This window comes from Phaethon aethereus (genome assembly GCF_964289735.1).
Source record: "Phaethon aethereus genome assembly, chromosome: 6".
NCBI lineage: Eukaryota > Metazoa > Chordata > Aves > Phaethontiformes > Phaethontidae > Phaethon > Phaethon aethereus.
The window spans coordinates 43,318,257-43,338,170 of NC_138580.1; the positions used below are offsets into that span (position 1 = coordinate 43,318,257).

Below are 19,914 nucleotides of genomic sequence, written 5' to 3' on the forward strand. Positions count from 1 at the left end.
ATCAGTTGGTTTTTGTAGAGCTTGAGCATGGTCAAAATAACATGCTCCTTGTCCATCTTGACTTGGCACCTCCTGTTTGCCTCCCTTGTGCTCCGAGTCGGTCTGTCTGTCCACTGGCGCCTGGACAGACCGCTCCAGGGCAGCCCAAGCGCTGTGACCCTCATCCTTGTTTCCAGGGATTGGAGAGAGAGAAATGGAGATGGGATGAGATGAGGCAGTAGATTGCTTGGATCTCGGGATGAAGGGATTTGTGGACTGCCCCCAGATCAGTAGATTGAAAATGGAGGGAAATTATTGGGATGATGCTGCCTGTGGGATTAAAGCCAGGGCAGCCAGCAGGCTCTGGAGGAGGGGAATGAGGTGGGTTTTGGAGGGGGGTGGGGTGCAGGATACCTGCTGCTCCGAGCTGCAGAGAGATGTTCCTGGTTGCATCCTCATCTGTTTTGAAGGACACACTGGAAGCGGATACCCCCGGCCCCAACTCTTCCAGGGCATGCAGCGTGATGGACCAAGGTGGAGAGAGGGATAAGGGGACAGGAGGTCACGTCCCTGCTGGCTGGATCAAGACAAATAGCGGTGGTGGGGGTTTGGTGCCTGCTCTGCAGGTTTTGCAGCCATGCATGCATCGGTGCAGCAGTGGTGTAGAAACAGGACGGGCAAAAGTCTCGTGCTGGTTGGGTCCCTTCATCCCTTTTAGGTGAGGACTGATTTACCCCCTTGAGGTTATGGTTAAGGCTGTGGAGTCTCCGGCACAGCAGCAGGACAAACGTGCCTGTTGCTTTCCGCTTGCCCGAGGCCCCGGAGGTGCTCTCCTCCCAGCTGCCCCCCAGTTAGAAGGATGCCAGGAGTGTGCCTGGAGCTCTTTGCAGAGCTGTGCCCTCTCGTTTCCAGGCTGCTGGAAGACAAGCTGCTTCTCCTCCAGAGGTCCAGACAGCTCCCTGTGGACTCTCCTCCTTTATGAGCAGTCGGCATGGACCTATGGCCATGAGCATCCTTTTTTTGGGTGTCCTTTGGCCTTCCCCTGAAAAATGGCATGTAAAAACTGGCACATAGGGGACTGCTATCTGATTGCCTCACCCCTCAGTCTCTGGAGGGGTGCGTCTCCAGTGCTGGTTGCACTGGCATCTTTTGGGTAAGACACAGGTTCTTCAGCCTGTGCAGCTGCACAGCCCCAGCCGAGCATCCCTGGGGCATCTGTCAAGGCATCTCCCGGTGCCAGGCAGCATCTCCTGGCTCCCATTCCTTAGCCCCTGGCTGGGTGGGGAGGGGAGGAAGGCTAAATCGGGTGCATTGCTAAAGCATGACCAACCCTGGGCATAGCTCAGTGTCAAGGTTATAAGTGCAGTTGTCCAACAGATATGAGCTTTATTTGCAAATATCCAAATGTTTGTAAGATTTAAACAACGATGACTGGCAGAATGACATTGTCACCAACAGCACACAGCTGTGGGGAAGCTCTTTTCCAGTGCCTGACCCGGACCTTCTTCACTGCAGTTTAAGCCCCTCACTCAAGACCATTGCCTTGTCTCCCACCATGCTCCTGTCCTGTGGAGCCTTGGTTCCTCCAGCCCTTCCCCGTGGGCCATATTTGCTGGCCCCAGGGGTCTGGGGTTGCTCTGTGCCTGCTGGCTCTCCCCTGAAGACCCACCTCGTCATTCTCGGTTTCCTGCTGCAGATCCTGCAAGTTGAGTCGTCGCTCCCAGCCATTTTCAGGCGGATGGGCAGCTCTTCCTCCGTTTCTGTGCGCTTAATCGCACACAGCCAAGCTCGGTGCTTTGCCTTGCTGAACTGCATCTTATTTTCTCCGCTTTGCCAAGCTCGCTTTGGCTTCTTGCTCTGCTCTCCACCTGGGTTGTCCCTTCTCAGTTTAACAGGAGTGCCACTAATAAGTGTTTTGGGGGGGTTAGAGCATTTCCCAGCCCTCTTCAAACGGTCTCATCTGCCCCAGGCTTCCCTGGACCTTTTTCAGGACAATGCCACGTAAGATGGTATTAACAGCCTCATTGCTGCCACCCCCGGACTACCAGTTAGGGCATTTCCCCACTCTGCGAAGGCTCATTCCAGGGGCTGTTTATTACCGGTGCTTGCAGAAATGCTGGATGAGCTGCCCCGGCTCCCTCCACGCCACACGAGTTTCTCCATTCTCCAGCGGCTCGGTGCAGCCGCGCTCTGCGGCACTGCTAGTGGTGTTTCCCGTGTCCCACTTGCACGTTCAGGGGCGCAGACGTGGAGCGCGGCACTGAAACAGTCATCTTCCTGGTCTCGGCGGTGCAAGGCGGTGCCTTTTCAGCCAATTCATGAAAGCTTTGGGATTTTTTTCCTGTCGCTCGGATGCTGCAGCAGAATCCGCCCCACTCGGCAGCGCCGAGCCCCGCGGCAGGGTCCCGGCTGGGGCTGCAGTGCAGTGCTGCTGGCTCTGCCTTCCCGAGACAGCCAGGGCACCTGGGCTGAGCGGAGACCAAGCCAACGCTTGGTCCTCGCTGGTCCGTCAGCAGCTCCTCTGGGGCCCTCACTCCCCAGCCCTCTCCAAAACATTGGCTTGGGCATGGAGGGACAGACAATACAGGAAAAAAACTGTAATGGATCATTTCTATCTGTTCTTTAATCTTCTGGCAGAGCAAAAAGCTGTGATCGAGAAGGCAGAGTGACCTTCCTCATCCCAGGAAATGTTATTTTCTCAGCACGCAGGGTCTTGAGTCCCACACCCAGCACTTGCTCACAGACATCTGAGGATGCTTTTGGTCACCGAGTTGTAACAGACCCAACTGAGCATTGGCAAAGAGCACTGGCTCTCATCACCTCACGGGGCGAAATTTCTGATGTACTTAAGCAGTTTGACATTCACTGAAAATACTATTTTTATTGGCAAATGGTTCCAAATGGTGAATTGGAAGGGGCTGAATTAAAGTGCATTGCTCCCATCCACCCACCCACCCGCTCACCCCAGCCTTCCAAAAGCAGTTTTAACTCTCTACAAAATTGAAAAAATTCCTCGAAGACCCATTATTATTCCAAGCAGGGTTATCTCAGCTTGTCAAGGTGGTGGTTTAACAGGTTCAAGTCACTGATTTTGCTCAGGGTCCCACAGTCAGTGAGCCCTGACACCAAGCCCAGACAGTGTTTTCTGGGTTGCACAAGAGCATCTAATAGGCTGCTCCGACTGAATTGAATCTCCTTCACTGGTGTGTGTCCAATCTCTGCTCGCAACACAGCAGCAGCTCGTGTGAATGAGTGCAAATTCTGTATCCTATAGATGTCTCCAGATATATATCTCAGGTATGGCTACCTACGTTTCCCCTAAACCTGGTAATTAACACAAAACTCCAAGTTTTGTCTTCTGCAGATGCACCAGGGCAAGTGGCAGGTGTTATCATCCTGCTGGCTTGTTGTGTGGGATGACCTTGTTACGTGCAAGACCTCCATCCTGGGGTGATCGGTAGGGAAGAGCTGCAGCTTCACTCACTAGCCTTCACACAAAAGAGTGCAATAACGGCACCGCCATTGCGACAAAATCGGTCGTTCTCCTCGGACCGGGCTTGCCGTAGAGACGGTGGAGACTAACACCATCTGACATGCAGGGCCCGATTCTGATTTCATGCGTGGTTGCACATCCATGCACCAGCCGTGCCAGGGTTGCACTTCTGTGGGCGGCTGCTGCTGCTCTTGGTTAACTGCTGAGGTGCAGCAGGCTGCGACGGACCGCACAGGGCTCCGAGGATGAGCAGGGGGTCTCACTGCACATCTCTCCCTGGGCTTCCAGTGTCCACCGGCTGCAGCCGGGGGTTTGTGCTGCTCTTCGTTGTAGGGACTTGCCAGCTGTCCTGGACCGTGCTGGAGGTACGTCATGCTGCGTTTCTCTTCCTCTTGGTTTATCAGTCAGGTCAGACATTGCTCTGAAATGCATGAATGCCCACTGAAAGCCTACAGAAGTAAGGTGGGTTCAGCAGAAGCAAATGAGACTGGTTCGCCCAATGCCCCAAGCAGGATGCACAGCCTGATAACAGCCTGTGGGTGCCCCAGGTGAAGGAGGAACCCAGGAAAGCAGCTGGGAATTGCCTGGAGGGGAGGGCAGGCTTAGCACAGCTTTGGGCTGGCCGGAGAGTAGAGGTGTGCGTTCGGCTGGGCTGCAGCTGAGCCCACAGCAGTGTGGCAGGGCTGGAGCTATGGGCCATCGAACACAAGCCTGCTCGTCAGAGGGCAAAGGAGCTGGGGAGAAAGCCATGCTGACGTGAAGGGTGGTAGGAAATGACTGTTTAGGAAATGGAGAAGAGCTCCCAAGAGCTGCATCCAGCGAAGAGGTTGGTGGGAGAAGCAGGAGTTAGAAGACCACCTGAGGCACAGCGGTATCAGAGGCGGCAGCAGGGGAGATTGCTCTCATGGCCCTGGCACTGAACTTGTGGGCAGAGGAGCCAGAGAGCAGAGAGGGAAGGGAGGGAGCAGAGGGTCCAGAGGAAGGCACATTTCCATCCCCACAATGGTAATTGGGGTAATTGGCATAGAGGCGAGCAAGACTGGAAGAGCCCTCTGGTGCACACGAACAAGGAGGGGAAGGCGGGTTATAATTGCTCGTCAGGAGCCAGCGAGTGACAGCCTGGGCCATGAGTGGAGACATCTCACCCAGAGAAGAGCAGGGAAATGGGAGCAGGTGACCAAGAATGAAGCCTGCAGAAACGCTTGCTGTGAGGGCAAGAGCAGAGACATTTGTCTCCCGTGACGCTTGGAAAGATCAAGGGCAGGTGAACCAGGGATACTGCTGGCTGATGTACCCAGGTAGTATGGAGGCATCTTTTTTTCTTTTTTGGTTAGAGATATGTAAAATATTCCACTGAAGCTGGAGAGTGAGCGGAGGAAATGTCAACCAAAATTACAACAGTTGTGGGAAAATGGCAGCAGCTGGAAATGCAGTTTTATTGTAAAATGGCATTCGGTGTCACTCACTTAGGTGGTGCTACTGTCCCCTCACGGCTTCATCTTTTGACAGCCAAAGACCGCCGGTGGCCGATGCGTCTCCATTTGGAGCTTGGGTTTAAGGGAGTGCTTGACTTTGGTTTTTTTTCTCCTCGCTCCTTCCACCCCCATCCTGACCTGGCCACACTGCGTTTTCGTCATAATCCTGAGCTGGCTGCATCGCGGTGCTTCCCAGCCGTTAAAACGCAATGCTGAAAATCGCCGGATTAGGTCTTAATGGCAGGATCAAGCTGCCGGGAGATGAGTGGGTAGAAAGCTCCTGCTTACGCAGGTGGACAGGCAGTGCTCCTCGGGAAAGCAAGATAGAAAGCATAAAATGTTAGAAAAGCAGCTTCTTTCCTGGCTTCCCCTGCTTTTCTCTACATTTAGCACCTCTTTCAGTTTTCAAGGGTCAGAAAATGCTGGCCTGAGTTTTGTGAAGGGGGTATTGAGAGGTCAGAGGTATTTAAATGTCTCCTCCCTCCTTGTCTTGAGTGATGGACTCCCTGGCCAACAAGTTAATCCCCAGCATGAAAGTCTGCCAACCACGTTAGAAATCTGGGATGTGCCATAGCGTATTGTGCAGTGTGCTGGCAGACGCTGAAGCTTTGTGGTCATCTCTAACACCCAGCTTTCTTCTGGTGGGGCTCGTGAAGCACCGAAGAGCCCGGGAAGCGCGTTGGATGTTTTTCAGGGTGGCATTGCCATTGAGCAACTGCCCCGATGCTCCAGGGTAGGGTCTCGGGGGTGATCGTCTGGGCAGGTGGCACAGCATCCATGTACAGTCCAGTGCCCCGGCCACCTTGTGCTTTACCTGCATGGACTGGCAAGGGCTATTGGCCAACAAGGCACCAAGGTGTTGGTGTTTATCAGCCTGAACTGACCAAAGCTGTCAAGAACGCGTGGTTTTCTGGAGGCCGTGTGATGGGCAAGGGGGGTGACAGAGACTTTCTTCTTTGAATTTGCTTGGCAGTGCCTGTGAACTTCCCATCCAAACCTTTCAGGGAGGGGATGAGTTATGCCTGTGGGACATTTTTGCTCCGAATTGTTCTCTGTTTATTTTTGGACAGCTTGATCGAAACATCACTGTCCCTCAAAACAAATACCTAGATAAAGCCATGAAATTTGATCTCTGTAATGCTAATGAGAATATACCATGATAAGATCTACCAAAGAAACTCTACCTTGTGTGTCTGTCTTCTGGCAGGACCTTCAGTCCCACAGGCACCAGGGTGACTTCCGTGCAGATAGGAGAGACCCTGGCGTTGGGGTCTGCAGGCAGTAGCAATACTAGTGCCAAAGAAAGAAGAACCGTTTTGTGACGGAGATAATTTGTGGAGAGCCTCAACCACCTTCTCCAAAACGCAGGCTTCCCTGTCCCAGGCAGGGGGGGCGGTGTCGGGGGAGCTGCCCCCCCAGTACGGCAGCAGGCGCCTTGGCTGGGCATCTGCTGGGCGTTTACAGAGGAGGCATAGGCAGCGTTTGCTGGACTCACTCGCGCGCGGCTAACGTGCCCGGGGACCCCAAGCTCATGCATGGGAGGAGGAAGAGGAGGAGGAGGGCTGGCTCCAGCAAGCATGGAGCCAGCAATGTCTCCTGGCCCCTGCAGGGACACTGGCTCTGCCCGAGCTCAGCCGAGCCCCCGTCCAGAGGGGGCTGTGGGGATCCCAGCATCTGCTTTTCCAGCTCCTGTTTGGAAACCAGGCTAGAGAACAAAGTCCAGCCCTGAGCTCGGTCTCCCTCCCCTATTCTGCTTCAGATGCTGTCTCTCATCTGGGAGATGATCATGGTGTTAAATTAATTTAATACACAGTGTTCAGAATTCCCCTAACTAGAAGGTTTTGCTCAAATTTTAGGAGAGTGTCAATATTTGTGAGGTATCAGCAAGCATAAGTGCAAGAGTGCCATTAGGCAACGGCTCCAACCTCTAAAAAAATAGAAACGAGAAAAATTGGAGTGTGCGTGTTTGTGCGTGGGGAAGAGGATACCTTCTGCTGTTCTAGGTTTCCATTTTCCTTCCTCTTCTCCTTCTTCTCCTTGGTCACTGGTGTCTGAGCTGCTTTTTCAGACATAGGGAATTCCTAATTAGATTAAGGAAATTTCCTGGAATTTAATACATTTAAGTCTCAAAACCCAGGGAGAAGGAAGAACTGGATTGCTCTGAATACTAATGACGCCTCCTCCGAGCAGTCTCCCAAAAGGCAGCTGGATTTAAAAGACCTATTTATTCTGCAATGGGATCATTCTTTGGAAAGACGTTATCCGGCTGTTTTGGGGCAGATCAGCACCGAGCACCGCGCTCCCCGCCCTGCAGAGCTCCCCTTGCTGCAGTGCGAAGACATTTGGCTGCTCCCCGCGATGGCCGTGCGTGGGAAGATGCTGCTCCGGTCCTCTGCTTGTGGTTGTCCAGGCGTGATGCTTGGCAGGGCCTCGCTTGGCTTGCTGTGCAACTTTCATTTCGGGGCCAAACTCAGCTCCTCTGTCTCCTAGTCCTGTGTTTTCGACCTCCGCGGGGCTGCACCTGCTTTGCACTGGGTTGGAGCGGGGCTCTGGATCTACTCTATTCGTTGGACTGGATGTAATGGTGTCCTCAGGGCTTTCAAGTAGATGGACAAAGAAGCCATTTCGAAGCTGCTGTGAACTAGGCAGAATACGACGGTGAAGAGGAAGGGTCCAAGATGGGTCTCTCTCCAGGCAGGGAATGCTCTGAAATGCTCAAAATGGCGTTTGGGGGATAATTTTTCCCAGCCCTTTGTCCGTGAACAATGAAGGCTGTGGAGGGAGGCACGCGCCCAGGGTAAATGCCTCGTCTCTATTGTTCCCATCTTTTCCATTGAGCTTACGAACCCCCGTATAAAAGACTTACCTTTCGCTAGTATGATTAAGAAAAGGCCAATGTAGCTTTTCCGCTCACTGGAGCATGAAGCGTGTTTAATTTAATAATGCTGATAAATCTTAAAGCCAGGAGCATTTGGCTAACACATGACCCACTTTTTCAATCAATTGGAAACATTTACATAACGGCCCGATGCAGGGATGCTCCTGTGAGGGATGCGGAGCAGGGGATGGCAGACACCTTCGCAGTCAACACTGCTCTTGTAGGACGTTTTGGTGAGAGCAAAACAGCGAATTTGGCCGGTCCGTAGCCAAGTCGTGACGCACCTCATCGGGACTGCCACCTCTCCTCCTGCCGCAGGGATGTGCCTGGGTTTGGAGCACCTCAGCCACCCAGCTGGCCTTTGGGGTCCACCGCCGCGGTGGCAAAGCCAGGACTGCTGCAGGGTCCCACGCTCGCCTGCCAGCTCCCACGGCACGCACCAGCTTCAGGGGTGGCTGCAGTGGTGTGGCAGCTTTTCTCGCCCTTTCCCTGCGGCAGGGCTAGCTTGCTCCCGGGGCAGGATGTCCCTGGGGATGGCTGTCCCCCTGAGCGGCGGGGGCACCTCCCCTGCGCAGGCACTTGGTCTCCTGGCGCATCACTTCTCTCTCACGTGGAGCACGCAGCAGCACTGGCCTCCACAAGTCGGCACGACCGTCCTTTTCGGCATTGCTTTCCACGCGCAGAAATCAGCATGGGGTTAATCAACACAACCAGTTATTTATCTTCCTCTATCGTTTGCCCGCAGTGGGCTCGGTCTTGAAAGAGAAAGTTCCTGATCTCGTACATTGTGTGCGTCAGCCCATCCCCCTTACTCTGGTCCCCAATATTGGCACCTTCTTCCTCTGAAATATCCTCCTCTTCCCCACCCTTAACAGTGCCTTTTGGCTTGCCGTCTTCAACACATTTCATTTCTTACCCTTGTGAGGGTTTTACTTTTTTTCAACTGTAACATCCAGCGGCCCCAGGATCAGTGTTTGCAAGTGGGTTATAAGTAACCTCATTCCCAGTGAGGTGGTCTCCCGTTAGCTCGGTGGGAACACCATCTCCCTGCTAACCATGCGGGTTTTACCCATTTTGGGTTTCACAATAAACTCTGGAAAAGGTTTTACATCAAACCCATCTCCCAGCCATGATTTGTGCATTGCTGCGTGTTCATTCATCCCGACTGCCTTTTTGCATTAAAGTAATACTTGAGAACTCATTTACCCCCCATTTTTTGGTCATGTAAGTCCCTGCCTGAGCAAAGGAAAATGCCAGATGCTCATGACCAGGATGAAAAATCTCCCATCTGATATATACTGAGGGATTAAATAACATGGGGGAAAATTGCTGCAAATCTCACAGTGTTGCACGTAGAAGGATGCTGGTCCCTCCTTCTGCGACGGGACCGCTCTCCCCATGCAGTAGGGCTGCAGAGGCATTTCACATTCCCCGTCCTGGTGCAGAGACGCTACTGAGGAGGCATCAGGAAAGAAAAGGAAGGTTTTGTCGCCGTTCTGCCATTTCACCGCCACCACCACCACCCCCCCCCCCCCCGCCTTCAAAACATCAGTGGTGTTTTCCCTCTAGAGGGCAGAGGAGGAAAGAGAGAGAACGGGAAGGGAAAGGAACGTGACAGCACTGGGAAAACTCGGAGAGGTTTCGTTAGATACTTGCAAAGCATGAACAGCTGGAAATGGCGTGGTCCTGAGACGCAATGCCCAGCGAGAGTGCTCACAGGTCGGGATGAAGACGCAGATGTGTGGCAGCCGGGACACCAGCTCCATCCCGCTCTGTGCTCCTGGAGTCAGACAGACATATCCTGGTTATTGAAAACCTGGCTTTTGATTTTCCGAGTGCCCATTCACACCTGAGATGGTGAATTTTGGTTTGCTAGATAGGTGCCCCAGGTCTTTTAACGTCCCAGTTCAGCCACCGGTCTTTGGTCAGGCTGCTCCCTGCCCCTGCGTCCACATGCGCAGCTGGGCACTGCTGCTTTTCGGCTCGTGCAGACGTGGGCTGTGCCACCTCGGGCACTTCAGCCTTCGCTCCCGCAATGGCTTTTGCATGACCCGGGTGGCAAAGCCGCAGCAGAGCTGCAGGCTGCTCCCGGGCTTGCGCCCAGCATGGTCCCATGGGCGAGTGGCCAGCCCAATCTGCACCCGCTAAGGTGCTCAGCCCGTGACATCTCCCCGCAGCTCTTCCAGCCATGGCTTTCCCACACCCTGCTGCTCTGCAAGGGCTGCCCCATACCGAGGCGCCTGCCTGTTTTGAGAGAAAACCTTTCCCCTCTCTGTCCCCAGGTGATACGGCCGCGGTGCTGTCTCCTTCTGCAGCGGGGCTGCTCTCCCGGCTTACACACGTCTCCCGTCTCCCGGTAGGAAATGGAGTCGAAGGTCTCTGAAGGCGGCCTGAACGTCACCCTCACCATCCGGCTGCTGATGCACGGCAAGGTAAGGGTCTCCCAGCGAGGGGCTTTCCTCACAGCCCCCTCTTCTGCCTCCGCTCCGGCTGCCCCCGGGCCCGGCCGGCTGACAGCCCCGGGTGTGACGGGGAGGCTGGCACGGTGCTCCTGGCCCCTCGCATGCCTCCCCCCACCCTGTCCTTCTGCTGGGGACAGTGTGCGCCAGGTCTTTGCGTCATTATGGGGTCGGGCTGGATTGTCTTCACGTTTTGTAATGTCAGCTCCTTTGTGTTTGACTTTTTTTTCATAGGAAGTTGGAAGCATCATTGGAAAGGTAAGGACGTCTTTTAAATGAGTACTTAATGCTATTGCCCGCACCATGTGCTGCCTGTGGTGTGGTAGATGCCAGACTCCTCTTCCCTGTCACGCCCTTAAATTTTTGGTGTGCATGAGCTCGTTGCCGCATTTGTGAGACACAAATTATGAGACACCCACAGAGGGACCAAAGGCCGTTCCCCTAAAAAGAGAAACCAGCCACCAAACTTACCTAGTGCCGTTTCCAGCTGCTTCACTAGGGTGATGAATGGGTGTTTATGATTGTGTTGCCCTGACATTTTAATCAAATAGATTCATTAAGAGAGACTAAAAAATGTCATGCAGGCCCATTTAAATTCGCAGCACTTGTCTCTGAGGCTGCAGGACACCATTTAGTTTGTGCAGAAAAGCTTCACGAGGTGCTCTGCTCCCTGGGGCTTGCCATGGTGGTTTGGAAAGTCCTGGCTATACAGAGTTGGTTTTTCAGTGTTTTTAAAAGGCAGGTTTATGGTGGCAAAGATTTGTGGCACGAAAACCTTTCCCCTATATCCTTGTGCCTTATTTTTCCATCAGCCTGTCCAGCCCTGGAAAGATTCACAGTTGTACCTGCTTTATATTTGGATATAAAGATAGTAGATTTCTCTATAGATACCAGATCAGAAACTGCCCTTTGAAGCCACTCTGAAGTTCCAGCTTTTCTCAGCATCGGATCAGTTTCTGAGCTTTTTCCGTGTACTTTTGCTCCTAATGGGAAATGTAGAAAGGGAGGTGGAGGCTGCAGTTGTGCATTAGTAGCTGTTTTGTCTGTCGTGTCGTACAGACACAGGGAGCAGAGCTACGACGGCTTATACCCTCAGCTCTTCAGCTGACCAGCACACGGGGATGGAGGGCCAGGCATCGCAGAGCTGCCCAAAGGTTTGGCTATGTGTTGCCACGTATTAGAGAGATGCGTGTTTGGAAGGGTTGTTTTGAAGGTGGAAGTCTTGAATTTTTAGTAATAGCCTGTGTTTCTGCTTCTTATTTCAGAAAGGAGAGACCGTGAAGAAGATGCGCGAGGAGGTGAGCAACCCTGCTCTGGAGAAGGATCTGTAGGAGAGGAGAGGAGAGGAGTGGGAAGGGAAGGGTGTTGGGCTGTCCTGCCCAGCAGCGTGCAGCACAGTGGCCAGAGCTGCCCATTGCCCCGTGTGATATGTGCAGTAACTCCCAGGGTCACGACACGCAAGCTGGCTGTGCCCAGAGCTCTTTGGTCCAGGTTTCTCACTCCGTACTCAAACAAACCCCCATCACATTTAATGGGAATTTTCCAGAGCCAAGAATTTGCTCTTAGCGAAACATTGAAATTAAGTCACTCCTAAGATGTTTGAGTTTGTCCAAGGTCTTTGTGCCTGCAGCTACCAAGGAGTTAGCAAATCAGTAAGCAACACTCTTCGTTTTACAAGCAATGATCCCGTGATCTGGTCTTACCTTGACCGTGTGGGTTTGCATTGCACTAAAAGACCGAAGGCGAATGCTTGGAAACCCTTTATGAGGGTCAGGGTAAGACAGTGCTGGAGGCACCACGGGGTGCAGGGACGGGAGTTTTTAAGGTTAGATGGGATATTGAGAGGCTGGCACAGAGGATGACAGGGGACGAGGCTGGGACAGGACCTGACCCAGAGGAAGGGCTGCGCCTCCGGCTACATGCCTGTGGGTTGCTTGGCTGTGGCTATTCCAGGGCTGCCCTTCTCTTTCCAGAGCGGGGCAAGGATCAACATCTCGGAGGGAAACTGCCCTGAGCGAATCGTGACCATCACTGGCCCCACCGATGCCATCTTCAAGGCTTTCGCCATGATCGCCTACAAATTTGAGGAGGTGAGCAACGTGAGCCCTTTTCCCCAGGAGGGCAGAGTAAAAGGGTCTGCATCCAGACCCTTGGGTGGCACCAAGCTCAGCCAAGCAGAGCTCTGGCATGCCCACTGCTGGGGCCATCAGTGCAGATGGGCCTGGGTACCTCCAACCCATAAGTGCCTGCCTGGACTTGCTTAACTGGTACAGGACCTTGGCACAAAACCTTCCAGGCATCTCTAACTAGGCAAGAACTGAGCTTCAGTGAACTGTCCCAGAGGTCTCGCAGTTAATCAGCTGCAGGGATGCGCAGTGATGCAGCTGCAGACAAAGACCAGCCACAGTCTGGGGGACATGACCCCTCTTTTCTGGCCCAGGGCGTTTGGGTTGGCCTGGATGGCAGGTGTCTGGTCAGGTACCAAGCGCTGATGCATTGCACTCTTCCTCCCCAAGGACATAACCAATTCAATGAGCAACAGCACTGCTACCAGCAAACCTCCGGTGACGCTGAGACTGGTCGTGCCGGCTAGTCAGTGTGGCTCGCTGATCGGCAAAGGAGGCTCCAAGATCAAGGAAATCAGGGAGGTAAGACAGAGGTGATTTTGTTATTGCATGAAATCGTAGCTCCTTGGAGCTGATCTGTGACCAAGGGGGAGCTGCCTTGGAAAGGGGGACCCTTATGCTGCTAGCATCATGCACCAGGTTGCTTCCCAGGATGGTCCTGCTGACGTGGGGGCAGCATCCGTGGGACCTTGCTGGCGTGCGGATGCAGGCAGGGCCCGCATCCGAGCTCGCGTGGGGCGGCGCAGCTCTCGGGAGGCGCGTGGCGTCTCCAGGAGCTGGAGCTGGCTGCAGGGAAAGGCATTCAGCTGTGGGATTTCTCCTCCTCTCTCTTTCTGTCTCCAGTCAACAGGTGCTCAGGTTCAAGTGGCGGGGGACATGCTGCCCAACTCCACGGAGCGGGCGGTGACAATCTCGGGGACACCCGACGCAATTATCCAGTGTGTCAAACAGATCTGTGTGGTGATGCTGGAGGTACAGTCTGTGACAAAGGGGGTAAAGTACATAGGAAAAAAACCCAGCTGGCACCACAACAGCGCTGGGAGCTGTGGAGCGTGTCTCTCGTACCCTTCACCATGCGTTGTCGGACCACTCATTTCCTGGTACCTCCGTTTGAAACCTACCCAGTGTGTTCTCCCCACCATCTTCGTACGTTGTTTCTAGAGTCCCACACTGGAAACCTGTCTGGTCAGGTGCCCCAAAGGAGATGGCTTGTGTCGTAGCACAGGGTGGCTTCAGGAGAGAGGGGTGCCGGGTGGGCTGGCACAGCCGTAGCGTGGTGTCCCAGCAGCGCCAAGGGTGCCGTGGGAAGGGGACGGGGGCTGCAGCCACTCCACCCAGCGCCTGCTCTCCCCTGCACGGGGCTCGCGGTGCCCCGTGAGGACCACGGCTGGGAGGAGGAGGCCAGTGCATCGCCTGCGCTGGGGGACCCAGGGCTAGGAGCGCAAAGCCGGGCTCCAGTGAGGCACGGTGGGAAAGGTGCTGAGGAAGGCTGGTGGAGAGCAGGACCTGTAGGGCACATCGACGTGTGTCCAGGGTGCCGTTCTCTGGGAGAAATGCTGATGAGCAGAGCTTGAGTGTCTCTGCCATGGAGAGATGCTGCTGTACCAATGGCTTATTGCTAGGGGTGACCACAGCTGCATGCCCAACATCCAAACCTGCCATCTAAGATGGGAGAAGCTCCAGGAGGAAACCCCTCGGGACACAGGACGGTGACACCCTCCGCTCCTGGTGCCTCCCAGAGGTAGACAAGCACGGACCGGTGTCAGGCCCCTCTGCCTTGCTGCACAGCCCTTTATTAACGGCAGGGAAGAGCGTGTTTGCCACTGCAAGAGCGTCAGATGAGGATGCCAAAGCTTGGTGGAGGTGAAGCAAAACCAAATGTAAGCAACTTCAGTTTGGCAGCAGCTAAGGAGGAATTGCCACGAGCCACGTTACTGCTGGTAGTGATGCTCAGGCGGGTACGCTTTGCTGCCAGAGGAGTGCGATTTTAGCCGCACGGTGACCCCAGGTTATGCTCTGGACTGCGGCAGAGGTGTGGGCCTGAGGTGGTGCTTACAGGCGTGTTACAAAGTCTTCGGTGGCTGCTGTTCTCACTGACCAAACCAAGGGTTGCTGCTCCTCTGTATGGCTCAGCAATGGGAAAGAGAAAAAACCCATGAATTTTCTTGCAGTCTGAGATCTGGGAAGTCCCCTGACTTTAACAGTTCACAGAGATGCTCCTTATAACCTTTCTGTCTTAAATTATCCTACCACAGAAATCCTCGCTCGTCCCCTCTAAGATTTGCAATGCAATAAAAGAAAAAGCAGGTTTGTGATTATAGAGGCTGTGCTTTGATCGTACAACCTTCCTGCAGACCTGTGCTTAGCAGGAAGATTTGGATATGTCACTTGGCTACAAGTAGACGTCTAGAAGAATGTACAGAAAAAATGAAGAATTTTTCGTGAGATAGCGTAATTTATATTGCCTATCCTTACATAGCAGTAACTGGGTCATTTCACTTTGCGTAGAACCAGGAGGCTTTTATCTGAAATCTCTCCTGATCCCTAGAAACCTCAAAATCTCTTCTATGGCCTGTTTGTTATGTTCAAGAGAAAACCGACGGAGAGATAAATTGGGTGAGATGATCCCGTGCCTCGCGCAGAGGGACGCATCGCTACAGCTTGATGTGTGTCACTACAGCTTCTGCTCGGACCTACGCACAGCAGCAAGGAGCAAGACGTCCTGTCCAGCCGCAGCAGGGGTGCCCTGGGGCACGCTGCCGCAGGAGGAGGGCTGGCCGGTCTTCCGCTGCTGGCGTCTGGCTGGCTGCTCATGCAGGCTGCCACCACCATGCAGCTCCAGGATAAGATCTCTGGAAATGCTGGTGTTGCCATCGGAGAGGGGTTTCCAGCCCCTGGCGCCTCCAGAGTTCAGCATCCTGGCCAAAGCAATCGCTGCCACTTGTCCCACCAGGGCATGGGAGGTCTTGACCACAACGACAGTGCCTTGCAGCATCCCCTGCGCGGCCATCCACGTCCCAGGTTGGATGGCGATAGACCAAGCCAAGGCTTGAAGGCGACCCTGTTCCGGCAGTGAGGAAGATGAGAGGCGTCAAAGAGCTTAAGCATCATGCTGGGTCACTCAGACAGGCTGCTCGCGCCCTCCGATGCTCACGCTCACGACGCCGTGCCACCAGCTCCTGGTGCTTGGCCGGGCTGGTGCAACTCCAGGGCAGGCTGTGGATGTGCAAGAGCTCTCAGGCTGCAAAGAAATCCACTGCACGAGGAGGCTCATGGCATCCGGGGATGAAAAGCCTGGTCCGTGCGTGTACCTCCCCATCTTGCTGCACCTTGAGGGTCTCCTTGGAGTGTTTTGAGGAGGGCACTGCATGCCAGTGTCAGGCTCGAGTCTAGACCAGGAGACGCAGTTTGCAGAGAGCAGAGCGAAGGCAAGGAAGGCAGCGGAAGTCTGGGAAGTGATTTAGTGGCCCACGCCTTGGCAGGGGATCTCCTGTGCCCCAGGTTGTCCTCATTCATCCATTAAACGCTGATTTCCCCCGTGTCCTCCTGTCCAGAAACGCGGTTTGCCCGGTGCGGGTGTTGCTGGCGGCGGCCCCGGGGGCCGTGCTCCGTCGGGTGCTTTCTAACGCTCTTTTTGCCGCCGTTTCAGGAAAGCTGTTCTAATGTTCTCTCTCCCTCTCCTTGTCCCTTTTCCTAGTCCCCACCAAAAGGTGCCACCATTCCCTACCGCCCAAAGCCCGCCTCCACCCCTGTCATTTTTGCAGGTGGTCAGGTAAGAGCCGACCCGCTTGCAGCCTCCACTGCCAACCTCAGCCTTTTACTGCAGCACCAGCCGCTGCCCGTTAGTGCACTCAGGTTTCTTGCCTTCTGACTTGCATGGTGTCATCCCATCCGTTGCGCGCCACGGCAGGTGGACTGAAAGCTCTTTGCAGAACCTCTGGCAGTTCGCAAGCCCGGGCGGACGGCTCAGCTCCTGCCATGGATGCTGGAGGATAAGGAAAGGGCCAGCCCGGGGAAAGAGGGTGTTAGCACTACCAGGCACTCATGCACCAAGGAAAGGCCGGAGTTTGCTCCACTAGGTCCAAATTCAGTATTTGCCGACAGTTACCAGTGCGAAGGAGAAAATGAGAAAAGCCTCGTTGAACAAGAGGCCATGACCACGCTCTCACAGTGGCTGCGAGTGCTTATTTTCTGGTATCTCCAGTCCAATTAAAAATAACTTTGCATAGTTGTAATTGATCCGAGATAGGAAGGGCTCGTCCCAGCCACTCCAGGACCGTGCTGAGCCTCTGCTCAGGGCAGCCTCCATGAAAGGGTCATCCCCGTCGCTGGTGCTCGGCCAGTTTGGGGTGCTGCTTCCCTCAAGAATGCCGTAAGCTCTGCTGCAAAGCTGGGCCTCATCTCTGCCCGCAGGAGAGCCTGCGTTGCATTGCCTTTGGGGACATTGCGCAGGCTCGCGGTCACGATGTGGCGTTTCTAGCAACCCTTGGGAAGCGGCAGCAGATTTTTCTCTTTGCGGGGTAACCATCGCACGCACGTGCCACAGGAGCTGGCGGTTGCTCTGCAAACCAAAATCAGCTCCCACAGCACGTGGTGTATGGAACAAGAGCAGTTGAGCAGTTGAAGAGCAGTTGCTCTTGAAGAGGGGACTTGAACCATCGCTTTTTCCACCTCGTCTGCTCACCTCGCCTGGTGACCGAGGTCCTGCCTGTAGATGCCATCATGGCATCCCCGGTATCTGTCAGGACGGGTGCTTTCCCAGGAACGCCAGCAGCCAGGCAAAGCCAGGACTGGGAAGCTACAATCCGTCCAAAGCAGCACCGCACAAGTTATTTCGTTTCTCCCCAACCGTAATAAGTAGCAGAAGGGCAAAGCGAGGATGGGAACCAAGCCCAAAGCACAGGCTATTTCAGGCAGCGGGCTCAATCAGCATCTCTGAGTCATTGCCAGCATCGGGAGGAGTGTGCCGTCCGGTCTGAGCAGCCGTCCTGGAAAAGAGCTTTGAGTCCAGCTGCTTGGTGAACTTTTCTTCTCAAAAGGGAGAGTAAGGTGGAGGTAGCGCTTCTCCTGCTGGCGAACGGTCGGTGTCTTGGAGAGAAGCGACGTCGCGGGAAGCAGCGACCGTCTCTGAAAGGGGAGCTCTTCCCTGCCGCCCCCGGGAGCGCTGGCGAGCCCGGGGGCGGCCCGGGGGGGTGGCACGGGCGGGTGGGCAGAGGATGGCGGGTGACGGCACCGCGAGGTGGCTTGTACCTGCAGGAGCTCCGCGGGCCGAGGGACGCGGTGGCCAGCGGCAACTGCCAAAGGGGTCAGCCCCATCGCCCGCCTGCGACGTCAGCCTCTGCAGAAAGCCGGGGCTCACGCAGGCGGGGTGCTGGCAGACCTGAGTTGCTTCTGTCCAAGACACCTTCCTGCCTTTAATTAGCGTGTTCTCATCGATAGCTCTGATCAAAAAACGACGACCAAATTAAACCGCCAAAGAGCGAAATTTTTAGAGCAGCCCCTGCCGTGTGCCCACGGGCACACCGGTCCCCACCGCGCCGGGATGCCGGCAGGCGCGGGGACTGCCGCTTCTGTGCGCAGGGCTTTGCCAGGGTTTTGGGGGGTTTCCTCACCAAAGCGCTTTGCTGTTTGCAAACGATGCGGCAAATATGCAGAAGGTTCAGAGAGGTTTTTCTTCTTTTTCTTGGCTATCTTTACTCTCCCTTTTAAAGCGTTATCCATCTCTTTTGCCATTTCTTTCAGAATCATCTGAATAATGTGTCAACCAGTGAGATACATTTTGCTAGCTGCTTAAGTCCGAAATACTGGGCTCTCTAGTGTCTGGCCGTAGCGGTGCTTATTTTCAGGTTATTTACAAAAGAGAAAGGATTGCTAGAACTGACGTTAAAAACACTAAATACTTTGCCCGGCAGAGATCTGCATGGATTTGTCAGTTATAGCTGGTGGGAGGCATCGCAGTGCAGGCAGCCTGTCCCTGAGCCCTCTCCACGCCTGGGGAGACATCAGGACCGTGCCGCCCAGCTGGCTTTCTGCACGGCAATGCCTTTTCCCCCAGCAGAGCACTGGAATATACTGGGTAGATGTAACGCTTGTTAAGAGTAGCGCACCTGGAAATACGGAGAGACTCACTGCACTGGCTTTGCTTTCCAGGATCACAGTTAGGCGCGAAGGGCAGCGGTGACGTTACCGTGCATCTGCTACGCAGATGATGGTGGTTTGATGAACGGTTTGATGAACACCTGTACAGCGCAGCCCAGTCTTCCCGCTCCATGCAATTCTGGCACCTTTAAAGACCAGTTTCCTTTCGGAAAAGCCAAACCAAGCCCAAGCCCCCCGAGTTAGGTAGCTCAGCGTGCTCCGGCTTTGATCAGAGGGGTGCGTCTCCCCCCCCACCAAGGACTCGGCGCTGCCCCAGCGAATTTGATGCAGCCCGGGGGGGCTCTTCCCCCCAGCCATGGGGATGCGCGGGGCAGCCGCTCGCTGCATGGAGGGTGCTTCCCTCTCCCCCTCCTGCCTCAGAACAAGCCGGTTAAGTAAAAATTCAAGATCCCGCACCCCGCTTTCACCGGCCGCGCAGCGAGGGGAGAGGTGTGCCAGTGGCATAACGCTCAGCTCCCCGTGCTCAGTTATTTGGGGTGCCATGGGGTCCCGGGCAGAGCAGGGTGGGGGCTGAGCCCCTCTTCAGCCCCTGCAGTAACAGCAGTTACCCCACGCCAGGCAGAAAGGAGCAAACCCCAGGACAGCAGTCCCCGCAGAGAGGCACGGGGCTTTGCCGCTGCATCCTGCCAGCTCTAATAACATGTTTTTTTTTTTCTTTTGCAGGCCTATACAATTCAGGGACAATACGCTATTCCACACCCGGATGTGAGTTTTACCCTAATTTTTCTTATACCCTTTTATGTCACCTGCATGCTACTGTTAAGTCACATAATATTAATATTAGACAATAATATTAATAGCATATTTTCAAAGTAACTGGCCGTGTGTAGTATCTGTAATACCTTCAATAGCCTTTCAACCTGTTAGCACTAAACTTTATTAATTCTGAGGACTTGGCCTGATGCTAAATTGTTTGCATTGTTCAGTGCTATCCCTTTGTTCTGAGAGAAACATTACTCCATGCATTTTGTGCCTCAAAACAATCAAAACAAGAAAAAAAAGGAAAAAAAAAAAACTTTCCCCTCTATTTCCCCCTTGTCCTTAAAATGTTGGTAAGCCAAGGGCTTGTTTAGGTGCCGAGTGCCTTGGTGGGGTGGGGAGAAGCCAGAGCTCCAGCGGTGCGTGGTTTCTTGCTTGAAGCCTGGGCAGGCGGACGTGCCTTTTTGGGGGTCCTCCGCCGGGTGTCTCGGAAGCAGATGCTGAGGCTGGGCAAAACGCCACCGGCGTTCCCCGGAGGGACGGAGAGGATGGCCGCCGGCCACGCTGCCGGATCTCAACCTCGCTGAGGGCTCCGCACCTCCCCGGGAGAGCTGGGGCCCAGAGCGGAGCCGTCACCCCGGGTTTG

The 19,914-nt window shown here is 54.5% G+C and overlaps 1 protein-coding gene across 8 annotated transcripts in view; it reads left to right on the forward strand.

The window, feature by feature from the left end:
- Positions 1–19,914, forward strand: part of PCBP3 (poly(rC) binding protein 3) — a gene marked incomplete at both ends in the record, with an annotated part of 40,729 nt that overhangs the window by 8,598 nt on the left and 12,217 nt on the right. For 3 of the 8 annotated variants that reach the window (XM_082001793.1, XM_082001794.1, XM_082001795.1), the window contains 8 exons: positions 10,189–10,257; positions 10,519–10,542; positions 11,550–11,582; positions 12,258–12,374; positions 12,801–12,932; positions 13,254–13,382; positions 16,108–16,251; positions 19,233–19,274. In XM_082001793.1, the coding sequence (XP_081857919.1) occupies positions 10,189–10,257; positions 10,519–10,542; positions 11,550–11,582; positions 12,258–12,374; positions 12,801–12,932; positions 13,254–13,382; positions 16,108–16,251; positions 19,233–19,274 (690 nt within the window). Of the gene's footprint in view, positions 1–10,185; positions 10,258–10,518; positions 10,543–11,549; positions 11,583–12,257; positions 12,375–12,800; positions 12,933–13,253; positions 13,383–16,107; positions 16,252–19,232; positions 19,275–19,914 lie in introns of those variants that run through there. The other 5 variants (XM_082001797.1, XM_082001796.1, XM_082001798.1 and 2 more) reach the window with 3 other exon arrangements.